The 12,901-nt window shown below is 54.3% G+C and overlaps 4 protein-coding genes across 4 annotated transcripts; 3 read left to right on the top strand and 1 right to left on the bottom strand.

The window, feature by feature from the left end:
• Positions 1–626: 626 nt before the first annotated feature.
• On the top strand, positions 627–1,472 carry E0L32_003483 (uncharacterized protein; the record flags this gene model as incomplete). Its single annotated transcript, XM_031137788.1, has 2 exons — positions 627–1,232; positions 1,323–1,472. 2 exons carry the CDS (start codon positions 627–629, stop codon positions 1,470–1,472), a joined length of 756 nt encoding a protein of 251 aa, XP_030998632.1.
• Positions 1,473–2,993: 1,521 nt separating this feature from the next.
• On the bottom strand, positions 2,994–4,568 carry E0L32_003482 (uncharacterized protein; the record flags this gene model as incomplete). Its single annotated transcript, XM_031137787.1, has 3 exons — positions 2,994–3,989; positions 4,059–4,337; positions 4,440–4,568. The coding sequence occupies 3 exons, from the start codon at positions 4,566–4,568 to the stop codon at positions 2,994–2,996; spliced, it is 1,404 nt and encodes a 467-aa protein (XP_030998631.1).
• A 4,064-nt stretch (positions 4,569–8,632) lies between these two features.
• On the top strand, positions 8,633–10,315 carry E0L32_003481 (uncharacterized protein; the record flags this gene model as incomplete). The annotated part of the gene is made up of 1 exon (XM_031137786.1): positions 8,633–10,315. The coding sequence occupies one exon, from the start codon at positions 8,633–8,635 to the stop codon at positions 10,313–10,315; it is 1,683 nt and encodes a 560-aa protein (XP_030998630.1).
• A 453-nt stretch (positions 10,316–10,768) lies between these two features.
• E0L32_003480 (uncharacterized protein) lies at positions 10,769–12,833 on the top strand (the record flags this gene model as incomplete). The annotated part of the gene is made up of 2 exons (XM_031137785.1): positions 10,769–11,929; positions 11,991–12,833. The coding sequence occupies 2 exons, from the start codon at positions 10,769–10,771 to the stop codon at positions 12,831–12,833; spliced, it is 2,004 nt and encodes a 667-aa protein (XP_030998629.1).
• Between the last annotated feature and the right edge of the window lie 68 nt (positions 12,834–12,901).

Below are 12,901 nucleotides of genomic sequence, written 5' to 3'. Positions count from 1 at the left end.
TGCAGCTAGATGCTCGATTGATGCGAGCCGAGTACGATCGTGGATGCGATGCTGGTTCGCCGGTGTGTTAAGATGTTCTTTCGTCTCGAGATGGGGGACGCGATCTTGAAATTTTGGGAATGTTTGGCTAGATATCAGCGACGACGTCTTTTGGTTGTTCCATCCAAAACTTTTAGCGTGCAGGTGGTCCAAGTTAGGTAGGTGCACGCCTCGACTTTCAGCAGGGCAGGTGGGCTCGAGGAAACACACGTGACAGGGACCGACACGCGAAAACACGCTTTCCCCCATTTCCGCCCCCTGGCCTGGCCATTTTGGCTGCTGGCTGCTGGGTTTATGGCAGGGCAGCGGCTCTCGAGGCACTAGCAGATTTTCGAACGTGGCACCTTTTGGGGCCAAGGCCAGCACGACACTCAACTTTAGGGGCAAGGCTTGTGAATCTCATATCCACCACACACACGACACGACGACAGTTTACGGTCCAACTCGCACGAGTGCCAGTCCCCCAAAGGTCAATACCGACTGAATTCGTGTGAATTGACCTCTTTATTCGCAAATTGGTCCTGGGTTAATCGAAACAAAAGAGCGAGATATACACGAGAAAAAGGACAGACAAACACCCGGCCAAGATGAGAGCGTTCCTCCCCATGCTCGCCCTGAGCACCGTCGCTCAGGCGCTCTACTTTTACATCGACGGCTCCGTGCCCAAGTGCTTCTTCGAGGAGCTGCCCAAGGACACCATGGTCGTCGGCACCTACACGGCCGAGGAGTTCGACGAGCAGCGCGGGGTCTGGTGGAAGCACGACGGCCTGAGCATCTACATCTCCGTCGACGTAAGAAGAGCCAGCGCCTTTCTCCCCCCCTCTCTCTTTCTCTCTCCTCTCTTTGATGATAATACTGACCGTACGCCAATCGCTCCGCCAAAACAGGAAACCTTCGACAACGACCACCGCGTCGTCTCCAACCGCGGCCAGGCCGAGGGCCGCTTCACCTTCACGGCCGCCGACGCGGGCGAGCACAAGCTCTGCTTCACGCCCTCGTCCAACTCGGGCCGCTCCTCGTGGCTCTCCATCAACAACCCCAACGGCGGCGTCCGCTTCACCCTCGACCTCGCCATCGGCGAGACGAGCGCCATCGAGTCGTCCGACAAGTCCAAGATCGAGGACATCGCCGGCCGCATCCGCGACCTCAACGCCCGCCTCAACGACATCCGGAGGGAGCAGGTCTTCCAGAGGGTACGGGTGTCCTTCCCCCCTCCCCCCCGTCTTCGCTCCACTCCCTTCACCTACCATGATAACGTAACTGACTGACACAAAACGCAACAGGAACGCGAGGCCGAGTTCCGCGACCAGTCCGAGTCGACAAACGCCCGCGTCATCCGCTGGATCATCATCCAGCTCGTCATCCTCGGCGGCACCTGCGCCTGGCAGCTCTCCCACCTGCGGTCCTTCTTCATCAAGCAGAAGCTCACGTAAAACAGAGAAAAGAAAGGAGCGCAGGGGAGGCCGAGGGCTGCGTGTGGCGACGGAAGTTGGCTGCATGGATGGACGCCAAAGGCAGAAGCCGCGTGGACATATGGGCTCTTTTCCCGAGCTATTTATATCCCCTAGGGGCTCTTGTTTTGTTTCTAGACTCCGGACGGGCGATATATGGCTTTGATGGGGATGACCAGGATGGAATTCCCCATGTGTCTGTCGTTGGGTTTATGGAAAAAAGGGGGAGGGATGGCAAAAGAGTGAATTCGGAAAGGCGAAAGGGAGCAGGGCTTTTAAGACGACTGTAATAGAGACCCAGCGTCCCTCGAAGCGTCGATGGCACGTCTGTCGACTGGCGTTGGAATGACCACCTACGGCGCATCTTGTAATGAACGATATATATGTGCATCTTCTGAGAGTGTATTTTTATTCCTCTATGTCCCTATCCGTTATTCTCATGTCCATCAAAGTCATAACTTACATGAATCAAGGTTTGCGCATGAATTTCAAAGCTGATTGAACCCTTTTTTCTTTTCTTCGCCTATTTCCATTCTATCCCCAGTCCCTCGACTTGCTTCATCTCTCTCCCGTTGCGGGCAGTGTTCATCGTCAGCAGCAGCGTAAAAAAGGAAAAGGTACCAGGAGCTCAATTCTATATCTCAATGAGCTATGTCGCTTCTCTCAACGGCCCCAGCTGCTGACGGTGTCACTCCTCCGTCCGCAACGCCCCTCTCCTCTAGACCTCCGCACAAGCCGCCCCTTCAAAGCTTCTCGTCTTCTCTCCTCCACTCTGCGACTCCTCATCTAGATCGCCGCCCCCTCCCCTTTCATGATACTGTGTCGCTGCTGGAAACCAGAAAAACTCGACGAGAAAGATTACTAACAAGGAGCTGTGCACAAAGGAAAACAAAAGACATGAATGAGGAGAAAAGCCGGCCAGACCCAATGCAGAATTCCTTTCTTTTTTTGCGCGTAGAACGTTTCGACAAAAAAAAACGGGAGGTGAAAAGTGATGATGCCCAGCCAGCGCCAACGCTGACCGTTTCTCAACAGATAGAATTTATCAAAAACAAGGTCGTCTGGTCTCGTCATTATGGTGGCAATAGAAGAGGTAGTGCGTGCGCTGTCCCGTATCCCAGTTGCCGTTGTCGCCCCGGACCACGATGTAGCAGATCGGTAATTGCGACTCAGGCTCATGTACGGCCAGAAAGAGTGGGTGTTCAGGTGGTATATCTGCATCCCACGTCGCAGCTCTAACAAAAGATGGTCCGTAGACTGGCCAGGCATTGGTGGTCCTGGACAGAAAGTGTGTAGGGCGGGGCGGGGCGGAAAAGGGGTCAGGATGCAATGTGTCGTTAGAAAATGCGTGCTCCTCTCTATATGTCCGAAAAATCAAGTTGCAGGCGTCATCGCCGCCATGTCTAATGCTCCTGGAAACTAATGGCTTTCTCTCCTGAGGTGTGTTAGCCAGAACGGAGAAAATGCTCAGTTTGTGCAGTTCAACATAGACTTACAGAATGACTAGCCACAGCAGAGCACCTTCATGAACTTCTGGAAACCAGTCGGCTGTGGCTCACCCTGGCGGCCGTTAGACGGGGCCTGGGCCTGCATGCCGACCTGCTGGTGCATCGGCCTCTGGGGCAGGTTCTGGCTGCTGTTCTGGAATTGAGCCTGCGTCGAGCCCGTCGGAGTGGCCATGTCCCGGAGACCCCCGACTCCTGAGCCCCTCTGCGCCATGATGGCGCCGGGGGCGTTTTGCCGATCTTTCCGGGGTGTTTGCTTGATCGGTGAAGGAGGCGGGGGTTGCGCGGCGTTTAAACGGTCGGCAGTGAGACGAGATCGAGGGTCCTGGTGAGGCGTCGTTGCCCCCCGCGAGTTGCCGTGCAGCTCCATGTTGGATGCACCGGGTCTCTGGTTTGGGTTGTGAAGCGCGCCGGGACGGTCCCAGTCGTGCTTCTTCTCCTTGCCAACCTTCATCCAGTCGTACTCGCCATCCTCGACACCACCGGCATCTTTGAGGGCCTGGGTGAAGAGCTCACGCAGGTAATCGTAATCGGGTGTGTCCTCGAAGCCCAAGTTCCGGACATACGTCAGGTACTTCTCGAATTGGATGGGGAAGCCTTCACACAGCTCCTTGATGGCTGTCGTCTGCTTCTTTTCGCCAATCTTTTCGTACTTTTGCTTGTTTGTCGCAGCCTTGAGGCCCTGCCACGGCAGCCCACCGCGGAGGAAGTACATGAAGACGTGGCCCAGAGCCTCGAGATCGTCTCGACGTGACTGCTCTCGGCCCAGATGAGTGTTGATACTCATGTACCGCGCCGTACCCGAGAGGGATTTCCGCTCGCGGTAGGGAATGTGCTGCTTCGTCTTGGGGTCTCTGTACTGCTTTGCCATTCCAAAGTCGACGACATGGATCACGTTGGCAGTCTTGGTGCCAGGCCTCCCGATGAGGAAGTTGTCGGGTTTGATATCGCGGTAGATGAGGTTCTTCTCGTGAATAGTTTGCACACGAGACAGCTACAGAGGAAGCATATTAGCCTTTGCAGATCCGGTGTCACCAGACCAAAGACGGCGGTGAGGACATACCATCTGCTTGGCAACCATGACGACGGTCTTGATAGTAAACCGGCGGTTGCAGTGGTCAAAGAGATCCTCAAGGGAAGGGCCTAGGAGATCGATGACCAGGATATTATGGAGACCTTCCTGGCCAAAGTAGTACACGTTGGGAATGCCAGCTATCGGAGCCTCGTCAGTTCCAGTACGCTCATAGAATACTCGACCGCGAATTGACTCACGGCAGCCGACCAGGATCTTGTAGGTCCGGTACTCATCTCGGAGCTGGGGAGCATCGCTCTTCCTCGGTTCCTGCGAGATGGCTAATTAGCGGCACGTTCTCCTGGCGGTCGATGCGTGACACGCCCAGGCATCGCTGAGTGTCAGACGGAGCAGTGATATTGTGGCACCTACAAATTTGATAGCAACCTGCTGGTTGTTGAGCAGGTTGGTGCCCTCAAAAATAACACCGAAGGACCCCTCTCCAATCTTCTTGCCTACTCTGTAGTGCACACCGACGACGTTGGATGACGAAGAAGCCATTGTGACCGAGGTAGTTCAAATCGAGGCGATGGATAAGTACTATTGATGAGCGAGGCGTTTAAGGGTGGTTGGGCAAGGCCGGGAAGCTGTTGAAAAGGAGCTCGGCGATGAGTGGGACGTTGACTTCGGGTGCCAAGCAGTCGTATGCTGATGTGGGTAGGCGGTCAGCGACAGATGCTCAGGGACTCGGCATGCGAGTACTTTCAAGTTTTCACAAAGGCATCAAGTGGAAGGACGGTAGGCTGATAAAGGGATCGGGCCAGTCGACCTGGAAGCAAGTCGTGTCGTGGGAGGGGACGGGGCGGGTGGTGTGTGCTGCTTGTCCACGATGCGGTTGGCAAACTTACTGGACGGAGCCAAGAAAATGTTCGTAGCGTGCGTTGGTTGTGGCGGTGGGTGAGGCTGAGGTTGCACGTCGGTGACGTTCTAGGCAAGAGACATCCGTCAAAGCAACCGCTTCAATTGAATCCGAATGCGTCACGGTCGGCTATTCGTCGTCGACGCTTCTATTGTCGTCGTAGCACACGTCGTGAAGGCCCGATCGGAAAGGGAGTGCGTTGAGGAGGTGGTGGTTTGCCGAGCGAAAAAGGGACCAACGCCTCTGAACCTCGTCACCCTGTCGCTCGAGCGAAAAGGGAGATGGGCAACCCGCAATCGGACAGGGGCCTCGGAAAAGGTCGAGTTTGCCGCGCTGTGGCTCGAGAAAAGGCACACAGGGGGGATTGAAGGGTGGCCTTGGATTGCACACGCCGCAGTTGGAGAGGATGCGGGATCGGGAGGAGGAGGAGGAGGAGGAGGAGGAGGAGGAGGAGAAGGAAAGGCGTGGATGAGGGAAAGAGGATTGGGGAGAGGGAGAAAGGATCGAGAAGAGACTGGCGTGAGAGAATGCGTTGAAGGGGGAGGAAGGGGGCTGCAGGGCACAGGTGCAGGTGCAAGGTGCCTGTACAGGTGGTCTGTGGTGGTGTGGGAATTGGGCCTTTCGTCCACTGAGAAGCGACTCTGCGGGCCCCAAATACTGGGGTTGGTTGGGGAGAAGAGTTTATGGAAGCAACCAGGACTCTGCTAGCTGTTAGGGGCGGCAGCACAGTTGAGATAGCTGGAGGCTTCTCCCCATTTACTGCAGCGCTGGTGCTATCCTTTGGGCGCTTATTAGGGGCCACTAGATCTCCAGTGCTGGCTCTCTGCTCCGTGCAAATTTGCTTGGGAGTCACAGAGTGCGGCAATAATCAGGTGCCTGAGGAGGGTTCACTAACGGCCTTCATGCGTCCATGCCATCCATGCCCTCGCCTGGCCCCGAGGGACTAGGCTCTCGACCAGGCGGCTGCTTGGTCTTGGCATGCTTGACCGAGATTTGGTCTGGCCCGTGCATTTGCTGCTAAACGATGCTCCGTCGAGCAAATCACATCGCGATAAATCAATTACTCGTCCACGCGCGCGGGGGTCTTTGTTGTGCCGTTCCCTCGAAGCAGGGACGCTCATTGATCAGGGACAGGACCTGTAATTTGCGGCGTCACAATCAGGTCTACATCTACATGTCAACTCTGTCTGGTGTTTGCAGGAATCTGTCATCAGAAAACAGAGCTGAAGACGCAGGCGAGTGAGTCGCTGCTTGTCCCCCTCTAGCTAACCCTACGGGCCTTATGATATCCACTACAACGCCTAATTTAGTTGTCGTGTCCATCCTCCGCCTTCTTTTCCCAACTAAAAGGCCCGCCTAAGACTGCGCTAGAACGGCTGGCCGAGGCGAATTGGAACGCTTTAAGCGGATCTGTTCCTCTTTTTTCCTATCCTCTCTCCAGCTGTTGCCCCGACAGCTTCAGCTGCGGAGCACGCCGATTGTCACTACACGAGAGAAGAGAAAGGTTGTGCATTCCTCCAGGAAAGAGGGCGGATGGAGACTATCGGCATGCTTGATCCATTTTATGTTGTCCTGAACTCTTGGAACAGCATGTCCGGCGATACTTCATCCCGCGTCACGAAAACGGATTTGAAGTCTGCGTCCTTGTTGGCCGATGTCCCAAGGGATGAGCATCACGTGGTCGGGTTACCTAAGCGCCAAGATCTCAACAGCCTCCAAACTCACCAACAAAGTAACTGGATTCTCAAGTTGACCAACTCTAGTGATGATCTACGATATTAGCATGTGTTTACAAAATTGGAATAATTCCATAACATAGTAACAGCTCATGATGTGTTTTGCAGTTATACATTATTTTTTCTGACATTCTTATAGTGAAAGATCTTCCAGGTCTCTTCATGATCCTCCCTCATTCGACAAACAATATGCATTTTCAACTTTTGTTTCTCAATTTCTATACAAAATTCGGAGGTCGAAACTCTGTGATTTGCTGGTTCGCGTCTGGATCCTCCTTCTGGACTCAGCCTTTCTATCGAATCCCTTCGTTGTCTCGCTGTGCATCACAAGTTTTTGACATCCCTTCAAGGATTGAGCCGGGACTATCTTTCTAGAGAGCCAACTTGACAAAACGAGGTATTGAAAAATTCCAAGCCAGTGGTTTTTGGAAGAGTCTTATACTCTTGCCCTTATTCGTATTTCAACCCGCCAAGGCTTGCTCATACCCGGCTGAGGAAGCACCGGGTTTGTACCAGTCTCCACATCAACTTCCCCCATATCGCATGAACAGCCAACGACTCGTCTTCCCATCACAGCCAGCTGTTACTCCACATATAGGCCCGCAGGGGACGGATATATTCACTATTACCAGGCCGGAGCTGGGGCGCAAAGTCTGAAGCTCACTTTCCCGACTCATGTTATTCATCTTTTAGTCCCCGATTATCTGTCGCCTAGTCCTTCTTGCAGATTATTATGAGAGACTCAGTAGCAAAATAACCCCCTTCGCAGGCAACATGGCTTCCCAGGCCGAGAAGCCCGTGGTCCTGCGGCTTGGCGAGGATATCAAGTACAATTCCGACTTCTACAATGACGCCTTTACAATGACGTTTGATGCTGCCCCAAACGAGGAGCATTGACAGAGAAGAAGTAAGATAAACACGTGCCCCGTGTGGACTCAAGTCACTTGCATTTCACTCTCTCCGATCCTGACAGAAAACTTACAACAGACATGGCGACTTCTCGGCCATCTTCCGCTCGCACTTTCAGACCGTCGGCGGAATGGGCTAGTGGGACGACAAGCCCATCGACGTGACGCTGACGTGCCACAACGGCGGCGCGGCGCTGACGATGCACATCACCTTCGAGCTCAACGCCATGAGGAACATCTTGCAGGTTGTGGATGCCAACGGGGGATTTGCGGGTGAGCCGATCACGCCGGTCAACAGGAAGGCGTCTGTGATCTGAATCGTCTCAGACACACTGCCCAAAGCGGAAATTTCATATGATGGATCAAGGTATGTGGGGTTCAAAGGCGAAGATCGGAGACTCATTTTGAATGTATGATGGCTCAGTGTGAACGTGGGTATTAACTCTTGAACCCTGAGGCGATGGAAACGTTGTTCGTGTAAACTGTTCAAATAGGATAGGGTTGTTTCTTAGAATCGGACATGCAATGTCAAGATAGAGAATCACTCAAGGGAGGAGACGACCAAGATAACAATAGATACAACCCCCCCTTCGAGAACACTCTGGAGACTACTCCTTGTATTGTATGCAGAGCCAGGATTCGGTTCTGGGTTACGGACAATGAACCGGAGGGAGAGCCAACCCCAGTACTTGTATTTCTCGGCAAACCGAGAACTCGGGAATCTGCGCGGCTTGACCGACGTGAAGTCGGGGAGGGTATGCCCCGTCCCGACAATCTGGCGAGAGTCGTTATTTGTGTCTTAGGAATATACAGGTGCCATCCCGCTGCTTGTACATAAAGGGTCGATAGCAAGACTGGCCTTGATAGGAGGCGGCACTTGAACTGGGCGACAAGACTACCCGATATCAGTGTATCCACCCGCGCCTTCTTAGTGACCCCGCACCTCCTGCTTGTATGACGGCTCTCCTCCGTTCTCTATCACGCGCCATCCAGAGGCCTGCGTCGCTGTTTTTGTGTGATCTTCTAAGATCATAGACCCTTCACCTGGGCACGAATCTCGCCATGTCTTCTACCTCACTTGTGGTCGTCCAGCAAGGGCCTCCACTTCCTTCAGGCACCCCTGAATATGAAGCTTTGCGGACCTTGATACTAGACGAATTCGCTGCGTTTGTGCCCGAAGCGTTGATTTTGCCGCGCCATATCACCGAGAACCCTCCCAAAGATGTCACCGGCATTCCTCGAGAGTGCGGTATTCTGTCTCCCGAGGAGATCGATATCACCGAGAAGTATGATGCTGTTAGTCTAGCATCCGCCATTGCTTCCAAGAAGCTCACAGCAGTCGCCGTGTCCACGGCCTTTGCAAAAAGGGCCATTATAGCGCACCAGCTCACCTGCTGCCTGACGGAATGGTTTATGGACGAGGCCATCGAGCGGGCGAAGCAGCTAGATGACCACCTCGAGAAGACGGGAAAGACTATTGGTCCGCTTCACGGCGTCCCTATCAGTATCAAGCAGCACATCCCGGTCGCCGGGCATTATAATGATGTTGGCTATTTGAGCACGAGAATGGTGGACGACAGGGACAGCTTGATGATTGCAATTTTGCGTAAAGCTGGCGCCGTCTTCTACTGCAAGACAAACCAGCCTCAGTCCATCATGCATCTGGAGAGCACTTCACCTATCGGGCGAGTGCTCAACCCTCACAACATCGGTCTCTCGGCTGGTGGCTCCACAGGTGGCGAAGCGGCCCTCGTTGCTATGCGTGGCTCCATTCTCGGGATTGGGACGGATATTGGAGGCAGTGTCCGCGGCCCGTCGGCGTTCTGTGGCATCTACGGTTTCAAACCGACGTCGTACGTGCTTCCGATGAAAGACTTCCTCAACGGCGGTGCCCTTGCAGAACTCAATATCCTGTGTTCTACTGGGCCCATGTGCACTTCGTTACGGGACATGAATCTCTTCATGTCCGTGATGGCTGCTGCGAAGCCATACATCGAAGACCCGCGGGTCATTCCTTTGCCTTGGGATGTATCGACCTCGACCCAACTCCAAGAGGGTACTGCATCTCTGAAGATCGGGTTCGCGATGAATGACGGGATTATCGAGCCGCAGCCGCCCGCCATCCGAGCCCTGAATTGGGCTCGAGAGCAGCTCGCAAAGTCGTCTGCTTTCCAAATCAAACCATTCGAGCTTTATGGAACGGCAGAGGCTATGAAGGACATCCGGCTCGCCTACTGGCCGGATGGCGGCAATCTGATCAAATCCAAGCTCGCAGCGACGGGCGAACCAATGTTCCCCCTGACCCAATGGATCATCAAGGACGCGGAAGGCGCTGGCCTCACGGCTTCGGGGATTCTTGACCAGCGCCTGCGTCGCGATCAGTTCCGATGCGAGTTCTCTCAGCACTGGGCTGCGCAGGATGTTGACTTGGTCATCTGCCCAGCCTTTGTTGGCCCGGCATGTACACACGAGACTGCTTTCTACTGGAATTACACTGCCCTGTGGAATTATGTCGACTACCCCGGTGTCGTGCTCCCGACTCCGATCAGGGCCCTGGCCAAGGGCCAAGAGGACTACTCTTCAAAGACACCGCTGAGTGACCAATGCAAGCATGTCAGGCAGCTCTGGGAGGAAGTTGACTTTGAAGGTGCTCCTATGAATATCCAGGTCGTTGCACGGAGATACCACGATGCGAGCTTGTTTACGGCTCTGCATCTCATGCAAGATGCACTTCAGATCAAGTAAGCAAGGAAGGGCATATACTTGCTTCTTACGTGGCGTTACGTAACCCGCATGTCGTGGCCAGTGTTATCCAGTGGGAGGCGAATCACTGTCTGCATGTGAAGAGTGAGAACGAGAGAGAGAGTGTGTGTGGTGTATCCAGTTTCGGAGTCAGTTGTCCGTACCTTCGTACAAGAGATAGCTCATGAACTAGTACCAATAAGTCTAGACACCCTCCCCGTCTCGTTCCCCGATCTTGGCTACTCCTCCAATCAAAGCGGGGATCGTCGTCCTCCGTCGATGGCTCCATAGATAGGTAATTCATGGCGACACCCCAGATTCGAAACGAGCCCCCGCTCACGTGCATGGAGCAAGGCCCTTTGGTCCACGCTGCTGTGAGCCCCAGATTCCATCTTTGATATTCGTGCTTGACGAAGTGCTACTGATCAAGTCTCAACCTGGCTCTTTAACCGAATCATGGAGCGACCCGAAGCGACCCACTTACCGGCACCGCCAGTCCGTAGCCGCAACGGGTGCTTCACATGCCGACGCCGCAAGAAGAAGTGCAACGAGGAGAAGCCAGTCTGCATCGGCTGCAAACGCAACAAGCTCGATTGTCACTGGCCGAGTGTGGCCCCTAAGCCTTCGTCGTCTGCCCGAGGGGACCTTCGGAAGCCGACTCCTTCTACCACTGCTAGTTCACGCGGAGACACTCAAACAAGTTCCGCCGGCAGGCGCAGGGAGAGTGCTCCGGCAGCTACGGGTCTGCGATACATCGAACCGCGTATCTCCGGAGTGCCCACGACCCACTCGCCAAGTCAATGGTCAGCACGGCTTCAACAGATCCCCAGTCCGGCCTTCGGGCCTCGGCCGGATCACGAGGCAGCTAGTGCTACCACTGCAACTGCTGTCTCGCTGGAGAACACGGTTGACTTGGTTACTTCACTCCTCGATCCATCTTGTTTCACATTGCCCCTGTCGACTTCAGAGGCCGATCTCGACCTGATCGGCAATGACGGCCTAGACGGAGAGCTACTTGCACCTCCGCCTCTGGCCGCCGGGCTAGATCCATCTACCTCACCCTTCTCTTCATCACCTGATATCCCACTGGCTAGCGCTGATAATATCCAATCCGCTTCCACGGAAGTCATTGCGGCAGAAAATGATCAACTGTTCAGCCTCGATGGCGCTGACTTCGCCGATGATGCCCTTATCACAACAAGCGAGTCTGTGTTCGATTCATCGCTCCTTCCGACACTATTAACTCCTCCCCTCCAGCCGTCTCTCGGTCTTCTACCTGACCAGAGTCACCAATCCATGGAACTGCTGAGCTACTACCTCTCCAAGACCGTCAATAGCATGGGAAACGGCTCGACTGATGTCAATCCATTCGTCACCAAGCTCATACCGCTAGCGTTTTCCAACTCCCTCGTCCTCCAGCTCATCCTGGCCCAGAGCGCCGCTCATCGCCAGGCATGGGCGCACTCAGCGCATACGGACTCGGCCAATGAAGTTGCACATCAGTCCTATTCAAAATCGCTCAGTTCTTTCAGGGGCGTGCTTAGTGACTACGCGAACGGGAGGGAACAGAATGTGTTGGTGGTCACCGTCGGGAGCCTTGTCCTGTGCCTGACAGAGGTTGGTCGGACACTTTGCCAGAGTCTTTATCTCGGATTTCACTAATCAGATACATATCTAGGTTGCTCGAGGTGACGTACACGGCGTCGTCTTTGATCATCTCTCGGCATCCAAGACCCTTCTCAAGGTTCTTCTTTCGCAGCCCTCCTCGTCCTCTCTCCAGGACCTTCCAGACTTCCTCGTCGAATACTACGTGCACATGGCCGCCACCAGCATGATCTCGGTAGACGTCCGATATACACGACAGACCATGATGACGCCCGAGATTGACCAAAAAGTCCTCCAGCTTGTCGAGAACAAGTATATTGGGCAGCTGGGCGGCTGTTGGATCGAGCTCCTTTATCTGATCACGCAGATCTTCGCGCTGGGCCAGAGCATGCTAGGTTCAAGTGGAGGAAGCGAGTCTACCGCAGCGCCATCACCCAGTGACATCATCACCTTTGGCCTCCTGCAGTCACAGATCATGGCGTACTGCCCCGACCCATCCGCTCGTCCCAACTCCCAGCTGGCAGCACTGGTCTTTAAGCAAGCCGTGCTCCTCTACCTGTGGACGCTGATCGGCAATCCCCACCAAGGCGATGCGAACACCGATACGCACAAGGCCCTGATTGATGGCGCTGTCGCGGAAGCTCTACTATCATTACAGCAGCTGCCTGTATCGGATAGAGTCAACACGAGTCTCTGCTGGCCCTTGGCTGTCATCGGCTGCTGCACGTCTAGCGATGCAGTCAAGGAGATCATTCGAGCCCGTCTGCGGGCGATGTCCGAGACCATTGGGCTTGGGAACATGAGAGAAACTCTGGTCTTGCTGGAAACCGTTTGGACGCAGCCACTTGAAGAGACTAGCCCCTGGAACTTGTGCAGAGTCATGGGAGAGTATCAGATGTGGATCTCTTTTGCTTGATTGAAGCTTTGAGCGACGACTAATGACAAGATATTGAACTGCAAAAACATGTGTATTTAGATTTGAAC

Source organism: Thyridium curvatum (assembly GCF_004353045.1).
Source record: "Thyridium curvatum strain D216 chromosome Unknown NODE_15_length_556224_cov_80.126021, whole genome shotgun sequence".
In the NCBI taxonomy this organism is placed as follows: Eukaryota; Fungi; Ascomycota; class Sordariomycetes; order Thyridiales; family Thyridiaceae; genus Thyridium; species Thyridium curvatum.
This window is presented reverse-complemented; position numbering and strand designations above follow the sequence as displayed.